The sequence below is a fragment of the Rattus norvegicus genome, chromosome 9 (assembly GCF_021556685.1).
Source record: "Rattus norvegicus strain SHRSP/BbbUtx chromosome 9, alternate assembly SHRSP_T2T, whole genome shotgun sequence".
NCBI lineage: Eukaryota > Metazoa > Chordata > Mammalia > Rodentia > Muridae > Rattus > Rattus norvegicus.
In genome coordinates this window covers 113,399,294-113,421,292 of record NC_141542.1, presented here as the reverse complement: position 1 = coordinate 113,421,292, position 21,999 = coordinate 113,399,294, and the positions used below count along the sequence as shown (strand labels likewise).

The 21,999-nt window shown below is 40.9% G+C and overlaps 2 protein-coding genes across 15 annotated transcripts in view; one reads left to right on the top strand and one right to left on the bottom strand.

Annotated features, from left to right (window-relative positions):
• The window catches only part of Ppip5k2 (diphosphoinositol pentakisphosphate kinase 2), a 110,143-nt gene that overhangs the window by 75,703 nt on the left and 12,441 nt on the right, over positions 1 to 21,999 (bottom strand). The gene's annotated exons all lie outside the window — the stretch shown is intronic.
• On the top strand, positions 53 to 21,403 carry Gin1 (gypsy retrotransposon integrase 1). Of its 9 annotated transcripts, none has more exons than XM_087566529.1 (9): positions 53 to 130; positions 1,431 to 1,593; positions 4,440 to 4,769; positions 7,658 to 7,803; positions 9,668 to 9,861; positions 11,758 to 12,063; positions 13,679 to 14,038; positions 14,778 to 15,060; positions 19,967 to 21,403. In XM_087566529.1, exons 3-9 carry the CDS (start codon positions 4,738 to 4,740, stop codon positions 20,239 to 20,241), a joined length of 1,596 nt encoding a protein of 531 aa, XP_087422655.1. In that variant the 5' UTR covers positions 53 to 130; positions 1,431 to 1,593; positions 4,440 to 4,737; the 3' UTR covers positions 20,242 to 21,403.

The window sequence follows — 21,999 nt, the reverse complement described above, 5'->3', positions numbered from 1 at the left end:
CGCTCGGCTTGAGTCTTCCTGTTTCACGGTGCCCACGAGAACTCCGACCCCCGCAGTTCCGTTTCCGGTAGCACCAGATAAATCGCGAGAGGAGAGTTAAAACCTGCCGTTTGCATTTAGGACCACTTCGGTGAGTGGTCGTTCTAGTGTGTTCTGTCAGACTTATTTTTCTTTCTTCTTTTTTTCTGGTTTTGTTTTAAAACTGAGACGTAGCGTTCCAGTAACTTTGAAACGGTTCCCTTCGACTGCTCTGAGGACGGGTTTGACTCGTGGAGGTTTCGCGCAGGCGCCGTTGGGACGGGAGGGCCTTGAACTTCACAGCGCCGCGGATGGTGGCTGCAGAGAGGCGAGGACTGTTGGGCTCAGGGAGGTGGCGACTCTAATTGAGTTGTCAACGGTCCTTTTCCTGCTTATGCAAGGATTAGCTGGACCTAGCCCTCAGGGGTCAGTTAATGAGGTGTCCAAAGGCTTCCAGGGCGCTCCCTCGCCCGCGGCGGCGAACGCTAGACTGCATTCAAAACTCGTGCGTGGCGCTTGTCTGAAGGTGGAGGAGTCTCGTCCTGCATCGTAGTCACCATTCGTTTTGAAAACGTACCCCAGAGTAAAGGAACGAGCTCAAGGGGTGTGTGTGTGTGTGGAGGGGGACTCTTAAAGCTCTAAAGGGAAAATACCCTTTTAAAAATCTGAATTCTCCCTTCGAGGTCAATTCGAACCTCGGTAGAGAATTTTTCAAAATGGACATAAATTTGTCCTGTGCGGCGTTGTTTGTTTGCATTTGGAAATAAAGCGATTTCTTCGCTTAAGTTAGGCAGGATATGGTCTGGAGTATTGCCTCTTCAGTCTACTCCCAGCGTTTTCCCAGTTAATATGTAAATTGACGGGTTCAGTTTTTCAGAGATAAAAGCAGACTAATTCAAAAGTCAGAATTCTAATTACAAATTACTGTTTATTAAAACAACACAACTTTTACGTTTCTAAGTTGGTATGCAAACTTATAACCTTTGGTTGGCTTTAATGGTACCTTCATGGTAAAAAAAAACAAAAAACAAAAAACTCCTTATTTAAAGGAATAGTTAATCGTTTTAATTTTATTGGCTCCACAAGATAAAATTGTAGGAGTTAAGCAGTAAGTATCGGTAAAAATATCTGTTGTTTTAACACTGTCAAAGGAACATGCTGTAAAAAACCTAATCAGGTATCCTGATGAAATTGCAACACTTGGAAGTTGGGACAAGCCATTTTCAATACCTTTTCTAATTCCTAAACTAGAAATTATTAAGAAGTTGTGATCAGCCGTCTTCAATATATTTTTTTAATTCCCAAATTCTTGAGAACTTATATTTTAAGCCCCAAAATATTGTTTATTTTTGTGATTTTTTTTCCATTTTATACAGTTCCTGTTTCACCTTTTCATCTGTTTCTATCCTCAGAAGCAGCAGTTGATGAACTACGTAAAACAATAAGTCATTATAAAGTCCATACACTGGGAGGCTGAGGCAGGAGGATCACCATGAGTGTGAAGCCAGCCCCATCTACCTAGTTCCAGGACAGCTTTGGCTACAGATACCCTGAAAAGGGACAGGGGGAAAAAAAGCAAGTAACATCTCTCACCAGGTCTTCTGTAACAGATATCGTTCTAAAATATTAACCACATGAATGAAATATTTTATAATATCTTTCCGTAGATTTTGAAAAAGAAGGTTTTATTTAACACCCCGAAGGGAAATATATAAATAAAACAATGGTTTATGTCCTTTTACCATGTGTAAAAGACTTTTTAAAATGCATTATTCTATGTTTTTGTTTTTAGAAAAGGGGGGACAATTATTATGTCCTTTTTTTCAAGCATGGTCACTAATAGCTAGGTAAATGTCACAAACGGGAAAGTCCTACTTCCAGTTCCATGCCTTCCAAATGTCCCGTACATGAGTGCTTATGTGTTCTCGGCAACCGCATCTTCAGGAACTCTGATGCTATTATGTGTTTGCTGTCTGCATTCATATAACCATAGCCATTATGGCTGTGATTGACACTTTGTCGCATTGTCTAATGCTGAGTACTTCTCAGGTGCTTATTAACGATGTCTCCTAGGCAGAGCCTCGCTTCAGATCTTGTGCCTGTGTTTAAAGCTAGGTCGTCTGCTTTCTTGTTACGCTTTGAGAGGTCGCCATCAATTCTTTGTCGTGGACAGGTATAACTGTTCTCTCTAGTGTGTGCTTTCCTTAGCAGTGTCTTTTTTAAAACATTGAATCCTTTCCTTCACCAATGGTTCGTCATACTTGCTCCTTAGGATAACATAAGCGTGGGAGAATTTCTATGTTTTTCTCTTCTGGAAATACTGTCATTTTAGCTCTTAAGTATGGGTCTATGGCCCATTGTGAGCTAATTTTTACATGTACTGTGAGATATGAATTGAAGTTCATCTTTTATATCTGTGGGTATTTAATGGTTCCAGCATTTCTTGAAAATTATCATTTCGTTGGTACCCTAGTTGAAATTGAGCCCTATCCGAGTGACTGTTTCTAGCCACTGTGCTGTCCCAGGGACCACCTGTTTCTATTTTACCAGTCGCACAGCCTTAAAATGTGAACTTTTTTTACATATGTTATTTTTCGTAGTAATTTAAACACTTGGAAGTTTTTTAGATTCTACATATCAATTTAGAATTCACTTACTGGTTTTTACAAAAGATGGAGTAAAAATGGAAATAAATCATTTCTTTCTGAAATATCTATGGAAAGTCTCTGTCTAGACTATTAAAAGGTGTAAGTCATTCCCATCCTAACGAAGAATAAAACTAGATAATTGCAATAAGTCTCCAACTGTCAAAAAATTGGGATTGCACTGAAAGGCAGAACAGTTGAAGGGAATGAGAATGTTGATGAAGTCACCTGATTTTCACTCTTGTCTGAGGTGTTTGTGTTAAACTTTGCCTCTACTTTCTGAAGCACACCATGCCATCAGTCCGTGTGGTCTCTTTTCTCTGTTGTTAGAACTAACCTTTAGGGGTTATACCTTGTGAAACCAGGTCAAACATGAATCTGTAACCTTTCCATAAATGATTACCAAGCGTGCTGGGGATGAAGGTAAGGACAGGAACTCATTCATTCACAGTTGCCTAAATCACAGCAACACAGCCTGGCAGTAAACAACAACAAGAAGGAGACCCGTAACATCCACTAGAAAGTACGGATACCCGTTAACACCAACCTGAAAGTAAGGCTGGGGTGGTAGTGCCGAGGCAGAGGCCGGCAGGTGTCTGAGTTCAAGGCTAGTGTGATGTACATAGGGATTCCAGACTGGGCAGGATAGATGACACAGTGAGACCCTGCCTCAAAAAGACAAAAACAAAATGACCAGCCTGGAAGAAGACTCCAGGGCTATACTCTTGGATTCTGAGAATGTGTGTTATGAAATGACCGTCTTACAAAAGCAGTGCCGTCTCAGTGCCCATACTCACAGCACTTTAAAAAACCAAGTCACTTGGAAACCTTACGGTACCCAAATCAACCCTGAGCACAGATAAAGAGGGGCGGAATTTCTGATTTCTAGTTACGTTACAGAACCATAGAAACAAATCTATCTTGGTGTTGATAGAAGTTCCAGAGCTGAACCTATACACCTACAGCCAAATGACTTGACAGATAGGCCAAAAAGTTTTGTAATAAAGACAGCCTCCTTCACAGATGGGGCTTTGGAAAGTGGAAATCTATTCATAGAATAAAGCCTAGGTCCTTATCTCTTACCGTGTATAAAGTTAATTTCAAATCTCTCAAAGACTTTAGCATAAGACCTGAAACTCTGAAACTGCTAGAGAAAAAAGCCTAGGGAAAATGCATGAGTCCAGGCATTTAGGACTCTCTGGACAGAAGGCCAGCTCAGAAATGATGCTGGACAGTTAATGTCAGTTTGACAGGATCTGGAATTACCTGGGAAACAAATGTCTCAGACTGCCTTTGGGGATTCACTCAGTGGAATTAGTTGAGGTGGGAAGACCTGTTGTAGCTGGCATTCCAGCTCTCAAGTTCATGGTGCTCAGCTTTTAGGGGAATGTGCTTGCCCCTGCCTCACCCAAGCTGACTGACTTCCTGTCATGGGACACTGTGCTGTCCAACTGTAACTCAGAATAAACCATTCTTCCTTAGGTGACTTTCCCGTGCATTTTAGATCAACAGTGACACAGTAGCCAATGCAGGCACCTCACAATTGAAAACATCAGTACAGCAAAGGAAATGTTGAGTGAAAAGATAGCTGCACCATAGGGAAAAACCATCACAGTACACAGCTGGTAGAGGATTGCTGCCTGGAATGTACAGAGAAATCGAATTACTAAGGAAAAAATAGAGAATCTAATTTTATAAGTGGGTAAGGGACTGAGTGGAAAATTCTCAAAAGAGAAATCCAAGTAACCAAAACTATGTTTTAAAATTGTTGAACAGCTTTATCCACTAGGTAAATGCAGATTAAAATGAATTTGAGATTCCATCCTGGACCATCCTAAGAGGTCAGATGACAAGAGAAGCAGGGCAGAGGTGGGAGAAAGGCAGCTCCTGCTCAGTCGTGGGGTCTGCTGGGCACTGCGGAAGCAAGCCCGGGCCTCTCACAAACTACAACTAGAACTACCACGCGACCCAACTCCACAGTCTGGGCATACCCCAGGGTGTCTGAATCTCCACAGAGACACCGTGAGCAAATGTGTGCTTACTGCTGTCACACTCACATCAGCAAGGAAATCGGATGAGTGCACATGTCCGTCGTAGAATGAGTGGGTAAGGAAAGTGTCGAACACACGTACCAGGACTTTTACTCAGCCACAGAGAGAAACGAAATTACTAAAATTTCAAAAGCAAACCAAAGGGATGAAAGTGGAAAATACTGTCCTAAATAAGGTGGCTCAGGCTGAAAAAGTCAAATATTACATGTTCTCCTGTGCTCCGACGTATCCTTCTTAGCTCTAATCTTAAGACATAAATGTGTTGATTTAGGGATGGTTATGTGTAGGGCCAGGAAAGGAGAAAAGGGTCCAGACGGGATAAGGGAGGTTCTAAGGGAGGTGATAGAGCCCAGCTGAACACATGTGATTTGAAGGTGGAGAAGAGAAGACAGATAGTGCAAAGTTAGAAGAGGAGAAGGGACAGTGGAGAGAGGAGTGAGTGGGAGGGGCCAACTAGGTGTGAATGAGAATCCCATACAGAATCCTACTTTGTAAGCTACTATAATGATGATGATGATAGCATAGTAATAATGGTAACGTTTTAGATTGTAATACAGTACTTCTCATATTGATCTGGACCAATAGGTAGGTCTTCAGTGACAGGGCGAACTTAAGAAGAACTTAAAGGGGATGACAAGAGGATGAGAAGAGAAAGACTGTAGTAAAGCTAGGATCAGGGATCTTGCCAGAGCTGATGGCTTATGCCAAGCAAGTTTATAAAGAAGCACAGCATCTTAAGGAAAAGTCCAGGGGAGAAATGGGGCCATGTCACTGGAAGGCCCTGTCACACAGTGAGACAGACAGCAGAATGCCGCTACTCAAGTAGTGGTGTGCAGAGGGACAGAGGGAGCACTGGGAATCCCAAGAGCATCACAGACCGAGTACACGGCAGCCTTGGCACTCCTGCCCACAGCTCCTTTCAGTGGCCAGAGTGAGGTTCTCCCGAGGCCCTGCCCAAGCATGCTCCAGGTTTTAGAAAAGGAGCTGTGTTTCCCCCACACCAGGGCCTCAGGCAAAGCTCCAGAGGCCTGGCCCAGGCTGTTACTGACTCTGCCAAGCACCATTAGGTGGTAATTTCTCTTACAGTTTTGGTTGTGAGCCTTTAACAGCTGAGCCCTCTCTCCAGCCCAGAGGGTAATTTCTCCATCAACCACGCATAGCCTCAGTTCCTAGAAACCACCATTCTAATTTCTGTTAATATGAGTTTGAAAACTTTTGCCTTTTAAAAAAAATATTTACAGAGCATAATGTCCTCAAGATATATCCATGTTCTCACACGTGTTAGAATGAGCTCTTTTTAAGGCAGAATAATATTTCATTCTGTGTGTGCACCATAGTTTGTATATTTGGCATTGGGGACTTAGGTCCCTTCCAGTTTTTAACTACTGTGAATAAAGCAGCTTGACTTTAGCTTTCAAAATAATCTCCCACCCCACTCTAATGTAAACTCACCACGAGGGTCAGAGGGATATGCGTTTTGTTGGTCATCATTATAGCTCCAATTCTGTGTCTGGCCCGTGTTGGATAACCATGTATGTGTGTGTTGGGGGGGGGGGAGTGGTCTGCCTGTCTGTCTGAGTGTGGGTATACTGTGCATGTGTGCAGTTGGATTTAAAACCAGGACCTTATACATCCTAGTCAAGTACCGTCCCGCTAAGCTACATAACCCGTCATAGATCAGCCTTTTAGAGATGCTTGAGAAACCATGGTAACTACATTTGTCATTTGCTTGATGGATAGCCATCTACTATAAAATGGCTCTATTTCTAGGACTTAGAGCTAAGGAAGGAGGGTGACAAGTCTCACACAAGTCTGAGCTTCATCAAAACCCTGTCTCTAAAAAGAGGCAAACTAAAACTCTTGTTTAATACTACCTTATAACTAAACTGACCCGTGTGGGTTCTGACAGGACTGTCTTAGCATTACAGAGACTATGAGGTGCCCTCCAATTTGATGGAGGCAGTTGCACCATTGAGGCTCCCTCTTCCCTGGTGTGTCAAGTTGTCAACCAAGATTAGTCCTCACTATCCTCAGGTATTTTAATGAGCAGTAAACATCCACTTTGTATTTTAGAATTTTGAAATTGGTATCAGGGTCCAGCAGGAAGCAGAGAATGTGTTCACAGTTGTGGAAAGAGGTGCAGGGGGAAGACTTAGCAGCCCAGAGGAAAGCACCCTGCTGACCTGTTCTGCATTCTGATTCTCCTCATCATTGCCTTATGCTGGATGGCTCCCATTAGAAAGCTACAGATGTGGCTGTAGGGTCAGTCTCCTAGAGACTGGAAAGGAGGATAGAAATCAATGTGGATGTTTATGTTGCTAGTCAACTAGATTAGTACCGTCCCCGCCTTAATGACGGTCCAGAACAGAAAGGGGCATTGTGTTCAAGGTTTGCCACTTTTGTTGAAGGAAAGCTAGGCTTATTTACAATCAGAGGCTGTGGAATCTAGTTGGTGAGCCACTGCCATTATCATTTAACCATGTATAATAGAATACCAGATGTGACTTGATTTGATGAGTTTTGCAGTAATATCAAATATGTTTCAAAGTGATGTAAGATTATGTTTCCCTCCTTAAGTAGTACATACCAGAAATGCCTCTGACATTTCTTTTGATGCCAACACAAGACGCCACGCTAACTTCTGAAGGACACTCATGCACTTCCTTCTCTTTCCTTGCATCACAGGGTTTTGTTTTTTTCCTTATATCACATGAAGGAGACAAGGTCATTTGCCATGGTAGATCTCATAAGGAGCATTCAGATGCTTCAGTTTGTAGGTGACATCACTCTTGTCCCTGTTCTGTCCTGCAATTATCTTCCTCACAGATAACATTCTGGGAATGCTCAATCCATGCATAAGCAGAAGTGTGGCAGAGGCCTGAACTGAAATAGCTACAGAATTAGCTTGTCATTTACGTAACATCTTTAAATAATCTTTCCTAGGGTCACGATGGTCCGTAGTGGGAAAAACGGTGACCTTCATCTTAAACAGATCGCGTACTATAAGCGCACAGGCGAGTACCACCCGACCACACTGTCGAGTGAGAGAAGCGGCATCAGAAGGGCGGCTAAGAAATTTGTCTTCAAAGGTGAGAGCAGTGTCGGAATCTCAAGTTACAGTTCTTCTCCGTGTGCTGTAGAACCCTCTCTAGGAACTTCGTTATTGCTAAGTGGTTGTCAGTTAAATGGAAGATTAGACTCACAAGTAAAGTAAAACTCACAGGAAAGCTAACTGAAGGCTGGAAGCATGAAGAAGACGTACTGAGTTGGGGGCTGGAGAGATGGCTCAGCAGCTAAGAGCGTGCACTGATCAAGTCCAGTTCCCAGTGCCCTTGCTGGGCAGCTCACAGCCACCTCTAACTCCAGCTTTAGCCTTAATGTATATCAGCACTCAACTGCACACACCACACACACACACACACTCATACACTCACACACACTCACTCACAATTTAAAATGAAATAAAAAACAGATCTAAAAAAGAAAAGAAATGACCTGTTAAATTTTAGATCAAAAGGAATAACCATGGGGTGGGGATTTAGCTCAGTGGTAGAGCGCTTGGGCAAGGCCCTGGGTTCGGTCCCCAGCTCCGGAAAAAAAAAAAAAAGGAATAACCATGAAAAAGAATGACATAAATTAATTTCCCTTGCTTTTGCCATCTAATGGTCCTTACATGATTCACCTTCAGACACTAATGACAGAGTGCTGATAAAATTATTTGATATTTAGTGAGCTAACCAGTTTGCTTACTAGAACAAAAGGCTGGGAGACTCTCACTGTATCCATGGTGAGCTTGTCTGTTCCCTCCTCTCCCCTCTCTCCCCCTCCCCCCTTCCCCCTTTCCTTTCTCCCTTCTCCCCTCTCTCCTCTCCCTTCACACTGTGCCTTTAACTATTCTCAGGTTTACATGAGCATTAAGTATTTGAGAGGCTGCAGGGCAATTATGAAAGCTTTGACAGCATCCTCCCTGGCTGCTCAATGGGGAAAGCAAACAGCATGAGATAAGCAAAAGGCACGGTCAACAGATACTAAACGAATGTTAGTGCTATTAATGGAAGCTTTGCCTGGAGATAAAGCATTAGGCTTTCTCCAAGTCAGGGCAGAACATACGGTTATAAATTCTAAGATCATAAATAAATTCCTGTTCATATATCCCTATACAGATTCCTGTCAGTAAGTCCTGTTCTTAACAATAGGCAGACCTCTTACACTAAAGTGGAGATGCGTTCATTCATGTCAAAAATGCTTATTGAATCTCTGTGGTGTGCCAATCCTATCATAGGCCCTAGAGATGAATTGAGTAAGATAGGGTTTCTGTTTATTAAACACCTTGGTATCTTGATGTGGTCTGGTCTGCATAGCTACCCCACAGGAGCTGGAGAAGTAATGGTCCTCCCCATCCCCTGCTTGCTCCTTTACTTAGGTTATCTTCAGAGAAGAGAGCTAAGAATCCTGTTCCTCCCACTATGCCATCCCTACCCTATTCACATCAGAACAAAGAAGGGAAGGGTATTGCCTACAAAACAAACAAACAAACAAACAAAAATGACAAAAACAAAAAACAAGCAAACAACAAAAACCACCCAGCTATACCGAGTTTTACAGAAAAGTTTGTACCAGAAGCATCTCATTAATGAAGAACTCACTTTGTAACCTAAGCCATTTTCATAGCTTCAGCCTCCACGGTCATTTCCCTAATTTGAGTACTTCTGTAGAAAGGTCATGTCATACTCTCATAGGGAGCACATGACTTGGTGAGAGGCCACTCCATTTCTGTCGATGTCTATAGGATTGTAGCAGGAAGTGGTCCTTCTGGATCTTCAGAATGCATGGAAATACTATTGAAAGTAAATATTCGGTTTTAAGGAAAGATTTTATGAGAATAAAATTTAAAGTCTTCATAGCTTTAAGTTAAGACTTTGAAATTTATATTTTTTATGTCATTCATTTCAGAAAAAAAGCTGTTTTATGTTGGAAAAGACAGAAAACAAAATCGTTTGGTAGTTGTTTCGGAAGAGGAAAAAAAGAAAGTGTTGAGAGAGTGCCATGAAAATGGCCCTGGTGTCCATCACGGCATCTCCAGAACCCTCACTCTAGTGGAGTCCAGCTACTATTGGACATCCGTGACCAATGATGTCAAGCAGTGGGTATGGCTTCCACACAGTGCTTAGGAATGTTTTACTGTCTTTATAATAAATAAAAGGTCAGTGTTGCTTAAGATGCACTGCACATAACACCTTGGAGTAAGTACCTTATAGATGAGTTTTGAACTAAGAAAATAGTTAAATTAAAGGTAACTTTACTTCCCTTTATAACTACTTTAAATCAGCAGAGCATAAATTAAACTAAGAAAATACAATATTTTGACACATTTATTGAGAACTAGAGCTCCATTTTGCAGACAAAATTCAGGTGAAGTTGAAATTTTTGCTAACTATTGTATCCTTAGTACCATCATGAATGACTTTTTATGTGATGAAAATAAGTCTCTTGGTAATAAATCAGTTCCAGTGTGAACTCTGAGCTTTTGTCCCTGTTCTGTCTTAAGATAGAAAAAAGTGTCAAGGTGGCACACACCTCTAAGTTTGAGGCCAGCATGGTCTCCAGAACAAGTTCTGGGGCAGCCAGGGCTACACAGAGAAACCTTGTCTTGTAAAAACAAAAAGCAAACAAAGAAAAAAATGCAGGGAGGCAGGGAGGGAGGGAGGGAAATTTAGGAACATAAACCCTAACTGTAAGCTGTCTAAGCGTTCCTATACAGCATTCAATGAAATAGCCATCAAGAGGTCACAGCTTGAGACCAGATGTCCTTTTGAAAACCATGCTGTTTATAACTGGGGGATGCATTGAAGTTGGGACGCAAGATGGTCCGGCATCAGACTCACCCACTCCCACTTCTTGTCCATGCCCCTCGTCCATGCCCTCATTTCTTATGACCATCTCTCCTCCTACCTGGTACTGTTAAACAAATGACTTTGATCACAGTGAGGAAGCTTTGTGGTTCTGTTGTACATTTGTTTTTTAGAACTTGGTTTTAAAATACTTTCCTACCTGAAATTCCAGAAGTGTTTTAAAAACAGTACCATCTATAAATTAGTCAATTAGCAGTGGCTCTCAACCTTCCTAATGCTGGGATCCTTAAATATAGATTCTCACTTTGTGACTTCAGCCATAAAATTATTTATTTCTACTTCATAACTGTATTTTGCTACTGTTGTGAATTGCAATTAGCTCTGGTGTGCAGGATGTGTGATGTGCAGCCGCAGCAGGGGTTCAGCCCACAGCTGAGAAAAGATACCTAGATCCTCCCCAGGTGATACTGAGGCTTCTGCATCTTTAATATTGTTTGATTAAAATTACAGTTCAGCAAATATTACTGAAATAAATGAATGAATAGCCTGTAGAATAAAAATTAAAGGAAGAGATATCATCTGTATGTATAATTTAATTGTTCCATGGTGGCTCACAGAAAAGGGGAATATTGCATGATAGTCTATTGGGAGATTAGTTTTTCCTTTTTGTATTCTTCCTTTTTGATTTTTATATTGAGATAAGTTCTTACTGTATAACCCAACTGGATTTGTTTGACCTTGTTGCCCAGACTCTGTAATTGCCACAGTCTTACAGCATCTGCATTCTAGTCAAAGTACTGCATATGTGTACCACCACAACTAGTTAGAGAAACTGTCAACTAAAGGTAAAATAAGAGGAACCTCCTTAAGCTCTTGATTTAGCATACATTTGAATATGAACTAGAATTACTTTTCACTTGAGTATAAATAACCCCACTGCGACTCATTTAATCGGAGCAGCGGGAGGCCCCCTGTGCTCAGCTGTTTGGACTCACACAGCTGTTGCACTGATATTTGCCTGATGTTCCAAGTAAAAGGTATCATTTAAAGGGCTGCTCTCAGGCTGTGGAACTTCTTCTAAGACACAAAGTACCTGTAGACCATGTTAAGATTCTGCTTTATAGAACTGATCTATATTGTAGTGACTATTAACATTTGTGTGTGTTTCCCTTATTGTGTGCCTCTCTGTAGGTATATGCTTGTCAGCATTGCCAAGTAGCGAAAAGCACAGTTATCGTAGCACCACAGCAGCACCTTTCCGTGGTGGGAAACCCGTGGAGTGTAGTTACTGTTGATCTGATGGGACCTTTCCATACAAGCAGCAGAAGTCATGTGTATGCTATGATCATGACAGACTTGTTCACAAAATGGGTTATGATTTTGCCTTTATGTGATGTTTCAGCATCAGAAATTTCTAAAGCTATTATCAATATATTTTTCCTATATGGACCTCCTCAGAAAATAATAATGGACCAAAGAGATGAATTCATTGATCAGGTAGGAAAAAGTACTCACATTCGGGAGCATGTATCACTCTTGCAGTGTCTGGGGCAGTGCTGTGTGCTTTCCAGGGTACTTAGTACATTGGAATAAATTGCTGTAGATATGCAGGCATATAATGTATACTACTAGATTTGTTGTAAACCTATCTTTTGACATCTTCAAAGTAAAATGAGATGATTGGATCAAATAATACTTTTTTTACCTCAAGCTTAAGATCAACCAAAAATTAAAAAATGTAATAGAATGATTATATCATATTAAAGATATTAAGGATAATTTATATGTACATATATATTTACATATGTAGTTGTGATAATGTGTATACTAGCTGTGTATATGTATGTATGTGCACATACTAATATATACACAAACTAAAAGTCTTTGTTGCAGATTACATAGCATGCTACGTCATTCATAGTCACACATGATATGTGCAGTTCAGTAGGAGAAGTGGAAAACAGCATGTAGAAGTAGACTCCTCACTCATTCTTTCATTTCAACAGTTAATTAAATTTATGAGTACAAAATTAAATTTCCAAGCTATTCATAGAGTGGTCATGTGACTGAAGAGTCTTATAGCCTCCCACTTAAGTGTGGGTGAGGAGTCATGCTCAGGTGCAAGTAATAAAGACTTCCTCTCTCTTTTCCAAATCAAAATTGAAATAGAAGTTGATGTTGTACTTAGGTAAAAGAAGTGCAAGCTATCTAAGGTTAGCATTGCAGGATGAGTACCAGTGGGACCCAGGCCACGCTCCTGTTCTCCAACCTTTGCAGTGGAACTGTCAGTCCTGTGCTGGCAGTGTGGCTGTCAGAACCCAGGCCATAATATTTGTATTGCAGTTAACAAGGGAGGACAGGGCAAACAGCTAGTGCTCACTGAGTCTGCACAGCAATTCTAACTCAAATCTTTTTCTGACAGAGCTTTTGTGAGGCCACATCTACCCTCTGAGAGTCTTGGGAAATGAGTGTTTGGTTGGATATATATACACATACACACACACACACACACACACACACACACACACATATACATATACACACTCTCACACACACACACACGTACACACATATACACACACACACATATGCTTTTCTTTCATAAACCTTACCTTTTTGATTATTCTGGGTTATTTGTATAAAATAATTCTTTTCACAGAGAAAGTTATCAGTGGAAGGTTCTAAATTAAACTAAGTAACAACAACTGAGAACATCGAGGCAAGGGAATAGTGGTTTTACCTTACTTACTTACAGTGTCTGAATTTTAACGTTACATGACCACAGGATTAGTTTTGAATTCTGTCCTTCCATTTCTTTGTTTGTGTATTTACTGGGTAAGGTGTCTAGACTCCCAGAGCTGAAGTTTGTGTCTTTAAAATGAAGTTAGCAATATATCATAAAACTGCCCTGGCATGGAATGACAGAAATGTAAGACAAAACTAATGTGTGGATCAGACTCGGTCTGTAGGACGTTAGCCAAATGCATGTGAATTGTACCTGAATGCCAATGGTCAATGGAAGGAAAATTCACGTTTCTTGAAAAAAAACTTTTTTAAGCCAGAGGGAAACTATGAACTTTAAACAGTCAGTTTTCTTTTTCATACTTTTTAGATCAATGTAGAACTGTATAGATTATTTGGTGCAAAGGAGATTGTAATTTCTCAAGCGTCTGGAAGTGTGAATCCATCTGAAAGCACGCCCAGCACGGTGAAAACATTCCTCTCCAAACACTGCGCCGAGCACCCCGAGACCTGGGACGAGGAGCTGCCAGCTCTCTCCTTTGCCTTCAACGTGACCCGCGTGGAGCCTACTAAAAACTCGCCGTATTTCCAAATGTTCAACCGGAACCCTTGCTTGCTGGAGTGTCCTCATGAAGGGGGAGGCGAAGGCACAAGCGTGTTCGCCAGAATCGTGGCTGCGGTTAGAGAGGCTGATGGCGTGGTGGAGAACCAGACACCAGCAGCAGGCCAGGTAATTCTGTCCACTAGGAAAGTTCCCTTTGTGAAGCCCTACCAAAGGGGGATGGTGTTTAACATCTCAGCATGTGCCATTCACATATGTGGCCATGATGTACCCTTAAGCAAAAACAAGGGGAAAAGTTTATATTATGCACGTGCCCATGTGTGAGCCAGTGTGTAGAGGCTAGTAATGGACATTTAATATTTTCCTTATACTTTGAGCCGAGGTTGCTCACTGAAACTGGAGCCACTGGCACAGCTGAACCAGCTGACCAGAGAGCACCTGGATGCTTCTGTCCCATCCCCCTCCACCTCCTTTCCCCCAGTTGCAGGGGTTGCAGATGTGTGCTGCTGTGTTAGTGCATGCTGGAAATCTAACCCAGGTCCTCATGAGTGCATTTCAAGCACTTCCCACCCCCTGAAGAGTCTGCTTATTAGCTACAAAATTGTGAGAGATGTACGGAAAGTCATGAACTGGGGAGACCGCGTAGGCCTGGTTCCTAATGTGTTAGAATCCTTATTAGCAGTTGGAGAATTTTGTACTCAGTAGTGGTTCTAGTCCAAGTACCAGAAAGACTCAGCCTGCTTCATTGTACCTTCTGTGTACACAGAGTATCCATCCTGCCCTTAGTATTTTTAAAATGCATTAGGATTCCAACCTTGATTTCAGGAGCTATCCAGTAAATATTGCCATGATCTAATCAGTGAGTGCTTTTAGATTTAAGGCCTGTCACTGTTTTTTACGTTCACAGATGGAGAGCAGCACTTCAGAGGAGCTGAGTAAAAGCAAAGTTGCTAAGAAGAAACCAAAGCAGCTAAACCCCTTCCACTTGAAAGTGGGTCACGAGGTGTTAAGGCAGAGGAAGAACTGGTGGAAGGATGGCCGCTTCCAATCTGAGTGGGTTGGTCCTTGTGTCATCGACTACATTACAGACAGCGGATGCGCTGTCCTCAGAGACAACACTGGAACCAGACTCAAACGACCTATCAAAATGTCCCACCTCAGGCCTTACGTGAGAGAGCCAAGTGAGCAGGGTAAGCCTCTGCCGCCTCTCAGGTGCTTTAGTTCAAGAAGAAACATTCGACGTTCAAGCAAACCCCCTTTGGGTAAAAATCCTCCCCATCTAAGTTTTATGAAACTTGATAGAGTTTTACTTCTCTCCAGGAGTCTGTTTGATTAGAATGTACTTTCACAAAGTCATTTTTCTTTGTACTTTTTTGTTGAAAAATAGATCTTTATATAATATATTCTGATTATCTGTTTTCATACAATATATATCTGATTACCTTTCCCTTCTCCAACTATCCTCAGATCCTCCCACTTCCCCACCAACCTAATCCACTTTCTCTCTCATTAGGAACCAAGCATGTATGATTGATTGATGACTAGTTGATTGATTGATTGATGTTGTCATATAATATGGAAGCAAACATAGCAGGATTTTTGTTCTGACTTTGTTGTCTTTTCATAACGGCTGTGAAAATGCTGAACCCGTTTCCAATAAGGAAAGCCCCCGCCTTCAGCTTTGCGTGCATCCTATTAACTGCTGCCTCGTGTGGGAGCAGCAGCCCTGGTCACTAGTGCAGAGACGAGCGTGTGGTCCAGGTCTAGTTGTGAGACTGCTGGGGAAACTTTAAAACTGGGTTTCCTTTTAATTCGGCTTCATAAGTCCTAAGTCACGGGTTAAAGTGGAGGACGGAGAATACTCAGAATTACACCATTCCATTCCATTTAGAGTCCTCAAACTGTGCCAGAGAGCATCCCGGCCTTTAACTTTTTCCCTTGTAGAACTGCAATGACATTTGGTCATGGTTTTCAGATTGAGCCCTCTACTTCAGGAAGATTATTTTATTTATCTTAATGTATTTGCTCCTTTGAGCTTCTCTAGGTTAGATAAATGAGAGGAATTATTTGATACTTTATTATTATTATGCTTTTTCTGAAAAGATAACACATTTTCATGCTCGCATATCATAGACTTTGCTCATTGTGTACAATGAGTATATGCTAGACAGTAATATCTGTACAAATATTCTAATGCAAGCTGCATCTGTCTAATGGTATGCAGTACATTTGTAAACATCATAAACAAGTTACTTAGTAGATGTAACAGTAAGCAACAAGGAATGACCTATGCTTAGCCCCGTTCCTGTGTTAGGATGTAAAGCCCTGGGGTTCTTCTCTCTCTGGTCTGCACCCCGCACTTTTACAAGCCCTTGATACCTTCCTTTCTTGTGACAGGACCAGTTGTGTAGTGACAGACTTATCAGCCTGTTAACTCTGAACATGTGGATAATTCAGCTCCTGTAAGGATAGTACATTCATTTCTCCGTGTCTTCTCACTGCAGCGAGGTTTACAGACCCTCCTTTCTGTGAGCTAAGTCGGGAGAAAGGGAGTCTGTGAGTTCTTTAATTTCATGAAGAGTTCCTCCTCAGCCCTTCATCTTCATAGTGCATCTCCTTCACAGTGTTAACCTGGATTCATACAGGATTTGCCTGTAAAGAGCTGCGGTGCCGGGCCTTGCTCCACAGTCTTTGGCTTTTCTCTTATCAAAGACACTGAAGAGGAAGTCAAGTTATTTTCCTTCTGGGTCTTGCAGAAACAAGTTGAGAACACAAGTTTAAACTTTCTGGAAATGTTTCTTATAATAATACAAGGAATTTGTAGTGTTACTATTAGTATTATGAACAGGCATTTGAAGTTGATAGGCGGATTTATTTTAACATTTCCTATCAACCACGCTACAAACTAGTTCTTCGGTCATATTTGGTCCTCGTGTGTGTGTGTGCGCGCGTGTACGTGTGCGTGTGTCTGTGTGTGTGTGTGTGTGTGTGTGTGTGTGTGTTTCATTGGCAGAATATAAAGTAAATAAAAATGCCTTTTCCCATCTTTTCTTGCGCCATCTTGCATTTTCCTAAAAGCCTTTACTTCAGCAGCTGATTTGAAGAGTCCACAAAGTAAATTTAATCAACACAGTATTTTTAACTATCAGACACTTTTTATTTGACATGAATATAAACATCTGATACCCAGAAGGAATTTAAGTATCTGTTTATATCTCTTATATTACTCGTTACTACTATTGATTTCTTGGCTGTGTTAGAGTCACAGTCTAAAACAGGTGGACTTAAGTTGCCAAGTTCCTGTCGTCTGTCTCTGGAACATATACTGTGCTAACACGTTCAGTCGTACTAGGTTAACAGTATTTGTCAATGCTATTTTAAGCACACCTGTTTGCTATTTTGTCTAATTTGGTGTTGAGCACTTTAAGCTACATGTTTTGATAAGAATTTCCAAAATATATAGTGTCCCTTTGTAATCATAATCTCTTTCAAGGGCATAAGTGTGGTGTTGTCCCATCAGCACATTCTGCTTTTCAAGTTGTTTGCTTTGTTGATGATAGATATAAATCGCCTCACCCAGACGCTTCAGTCTCATTTTCTCCTTCAGGATTAAAAGCCCATTTATGAAATAATTTTTATTATGCAAGGTTTATATCGACAGTCATGTTTCTAGAATATCCAGAAGAGAAGAGGATGGATTTCCTTGTCCTCTAGCTTCTAGATCCTTCTTTACTTCTTCTTTTTTTTTTTTTTTTTTTTTGGTTCTTTTTTTCGGAGCTGGGGACCGACCTTCTTTACTTCTTGATATTCCTCCTTTGCTTCTGTTCTCAAGGCCAGCGATGCCTCAAATGTCTCTCGTCTTAGGCATTTGGGGATGTTTGTTTTTGGATCCACCCAAATATTTTAAGATGATCTCCCTAATTTTAAGACCAGATCATTGATTGGCAGCTTTAATTTTATGACTACCCAGGTTTCTCTTTGTGATGTAAAGCAACACGTTCACAGGTTGGTGAGATTAGTGGGAGACTCTCATTGTGCTGGGACAGTTAATGGTCTCATTAATAAAACAAGCATTAGAACATGATACTCATGAGCTCCACATCACTCGTAATACAGTGTATGCAGAGAAATTGTTCCTTTGTCCTTGTAGCTACATACTCCCAGTCCCAGAGTCCATCCAGTTCACTACTCATACTATTAACATTCTAACAATATTAATCTAGTATCAAATTATAGTTGTTTTATCATGGAAAAGGTATACTACAAGAGGAATATAATATAAAAGTTTGAAAATAATCAGTTGTTTCGATGCCTCACACACCTGTTTTCCAACCGGAGAACGGATGTAGTTTATAACCTGGTAGTGTTTTGCTATCCATAGGGCCAAGCCTCCCTGACGTCCCCAGACTATTACATTTCTCTGTCCCCTAGGTCTTGAGCATTGCCTCTCGCTCAGTAAAGAAACCATCCTTCTGAGAGATGTCACTTGTACTTTACCTCAGGCTAGGTAACCTCTGTTGTTTTAGTGCCAGACCAGTCCTAATTCCCACAGGCTCTTACATCTACCTTAGTAATTCTCCCGAGATGCTTATCTTAAGAATTGTTTTGGAGTCCACAGAACCCATCTTTATGGCAGAGGCCATATGTACGTTGTAGAGAGTTTCAGTATAAACACGTCCTAGGTTTTGTTGTACACATGGGATTGAGTTAATTATCTCTAGGAAACTGTTTTTCCAAAACTGTGCTTTGCTTAAATATGGCTAAAATAAACTGCCTATGTCAGACTCCAGAAGTTTGAGCCATTCTGGCTAAGTCGCATTGAAGCAGATTTCCTTCCTGCTTCTTGCAGAGTGTTTCTGGCGGTCTTGTTTACAGAGACTCCCACACGCCCACTCATGCTGCCTGCTTAGAGTGTGGATTTCTAAGAGCTACTAACATTTATAAATTTTAAGTTTTTAAGTGTATGAATTTCTACACAGGGGTCACTTTCTCAGACATCCTGAAATGATTCCCACTGTTCTCAGATCTAAATGAGCAATTAGTCTTCAGTTCTTAAACTTAGATCGGAGGGTTCTGTAAGCTATTAAAATCTTCCAGAGAATCTGTTAGTGTTTGGAAGAAGATTCAGAAAGACAGTGCAGGGATGACAGTCAGTTATGGTAGATGAGTTCCTTTTGTATTGAATTAGCTGGTAGGAATGTTTTCTACTGTACTCTTTATACGGAAGGACAGTGTTACTTTGCTAATAGTTTAACATCTTATTTTAAAGCTGTTTTCCCGAGGGCTAATGATGAGTTTGCTAAAGAATAACAAAATATTGAGGAGAAAAGTTTCCCCATTCGGTGTAGATGAGGTAGACCTGGAACCTTCCTAAGGTTTTTCACTATCACATACAATTAAATAAGAGTTTAGCTGCTTCACAGTACGGCACGCACTGTGCCTGGCTCACACATGCCTGTCACACGAGCCAGGTTTCAGCCACTTTACCTTGTCTACTTTATGGCTTTATATTATAACCCATAGACAACAGTGATACTACTGTGAAGTCTGTACACACTGGACGGCATCTGAAATGAGAAACATGTAGTGTAGCAATTCAGCTGGCTAAAAAGAGCTGATTTAATCCCCACAGAAATGCTTTGTAGGAACATATTATGCATATCATCAGAATCAAGGTTATCGCTGTGTAATTCTGACCTGACCTGTCCTGCTGCTGCTTGTCGCACATAGACAGTGTACAGCAAAGAGCAGTCAAGGAAGTAGGAAGCTTGACTTCAGTATATCTGCTGTTCCTACAGTCTTTAAGTGTGTGTTGGGTGGGGGAGTGTACATAATTTTGTTCGCTTTTTGCATGTCTTTAAGTTTAATGGATAAGAGGTTGGGTTGTTTGGGGAGTGTGGGGTGGGAAATCTGTTTACCTCTGCCTCCCAAGTTGCTAGGATTAAAGATGTGTGCTACAATGCGCACTTTGATAAGCTTTTTGAGTTAATATTGATAACTTATTTTTATTGCTTTAAGCTTTGCTCCTCGCTTACTGTTTAACTTTAAACTTCTGTTTCCCTCAATTCTAAAGTGAAATGTCGATCTCTCTTCCAGACAGTCTTTATCTCCTGCAAGGTTCCATAGTGGCGGATCACGACTACATTGGATTACCTGAAATCCCAGTTGGAACATACCAGGCTAATATTCTGGTGGAAGATGCAACGATCGGGATTGTTGATAATGAATTATTGATATCAAGCAAGGATCATGAACTCTTAGAATATAGAAATTCAAAAATCTCTGCGTTGGTAGAAGACCACAGTTCTCTTGAGAAACAGACTTTCAGTCTACTGGATTCTTCAAATCAAGTTCTTGAGTACCTCAGTTAGTGAATACCAGAATGAACTTCGAATGCTTGCATAGAATGTACATATTTCTAGTTTGTAAGTATTTTATCTATTAAAATAGGTTGTATAGAAGAGAAATCTTGGTACTATGTTAATAACTAAATTCTGAAAGTTTATTTTAAACCTTCCTAAGTTGTTACATGTTTGAATACAAATAAATATATGTAACAGAAGTATACACTGCATAGAACTCAGAAGTTTATCAGAGAACAGACAAACTATATTGCTAGGAAGTAAATTCTAGTAGTGAAATCTCTTTTTTTCTATATTGGTACAGCATTTTCTCTTCTAATTTTTCAGCAGTATAACCCCTTTAAATAAATTTAAACTAATTATAGTTTAGTTAATAATATTTGAGTCAACAATAACATAAATGAAATGAAACTTTATCTCTGACATTGGAACTTTTTTTAAAAGGTTTATTTATTTATTTACTTATTTATTTCATGTATGTGAGTTCACTGTCACTGAATTCAGACACACCAGAAGATGCCATCAGATCCCCATTACAGATGGTTGTGAGCCACCATGTGGTTACTGGGATTTGAACTCAGGACCTCTGCAAGAGCAGTCAGTGCTCTTAACCACTGAGCCATCTGTCCAGCCTGACGTTGGAACTTTTAAAGTGTGTGTGTGTGTGTGTGTGTGTGTGTGTGTGTGTGTGTGTGTGTGTGTGTTTCTGAATGTGGTGTATGGGACACGCTGATGCGGAAGGCGAATGGGCACCAGCCAGATTGAGCACTGGGATCCATACAGGGATCCACTGCAGCAGTAGAGCATACTCCAGCTGAAGGGCACATGACCGAGGGAAAGAGTGAACTCTCTGACCTCCTATCACAGACCAAAGACATTGCAGGTAGACTTCTAGAAAGAAACCAAAAAGGAGTGGGTATAGTAGCCTTAGCCTGCTCTTCTCAACAGAGCAGAACTCAGGAGGGAGCCTACTGCAGTGCCTACATGGTCGATGGTGATTGTGTCCTTTGTCAGCACAATGACGTCACTTTCTTCTAAGTTTCCTGTAGAGATCATCTGACTAGAAATTGGCCTATTTTACTTGTTCTATTTCAGGAGACCAGTTAGCTTTCGTGTTTATTTCTGAGCGACAGATTCTGAACAGCTAAAAATAAAGTTTTTCGTTCCTAAATAATTTCTCATCAGATTTTTGTGTGTGAGTCATATCAGGCTACATTATTCTTCTTGCAAATTATCCCCAGATCTTAGGGGCCTAGAACAATAAAGCTTTATTTCCTGGCCACCTGTGTGTCCTTCTTTATCATCAGTGACCAACTGATGCAGTTTCATCTCAGAAATGTCGAGGGATGGAGCTTAGTTCCTGAAATGGCAAAGGGAGGGTAACATCCTGAAATGAGCACTGGATCAGAGGGGACTCACCAAAACATTGTGCACTTTGCTACAATGGTTAAATGTCATGCTCTGCCATGGGTATAGAATTTCATTCTGTTTTGTAATTAGTGGTGATAATTTTTGCGGTGTGTATTTAAAAATTCACTGAAGTTTACCATCTCTAAGGGTGTTTCAAGCTTCTCCTTACTACCTTTACCCACTGGTCCTACCCCCACCACCACCCCCCACCCCCACATTGATAATAGCATCATGAGGACCCCGTGAAATAAGCTGCTGTGAACAACCACGTAAGGTAATTATCAGATAAATCACCCACAGAGTCTGGTCAGATTAGTAAAGAGCTTTCCCTTCCGAAATATTCTACAAAGAAAAGGA

Bases quoted from the DNA above. Each gene is read 5' to 3' on its own strand.
- Gin1 (XM_087566529.1), top strand. From the start codon at position 4,738: ATGAGTGCACATGTCCGTCGTAGAATGAGTGG. The intron at 7,804-9,667 runs GTGAGAGCAGTG...CATTCATTTCAG, and splicing joins TAAGAAATTTGTCTTCAAAG to AAAAAAAGCTGTTTTATGTT. The intron at 12,064-13,678 runs GTAGGAAAAAGT...CATACTTTTTAG, and splicing joins GAGATGAATTCATTGATCAG to ATCAATGTAGAACTGTATAG.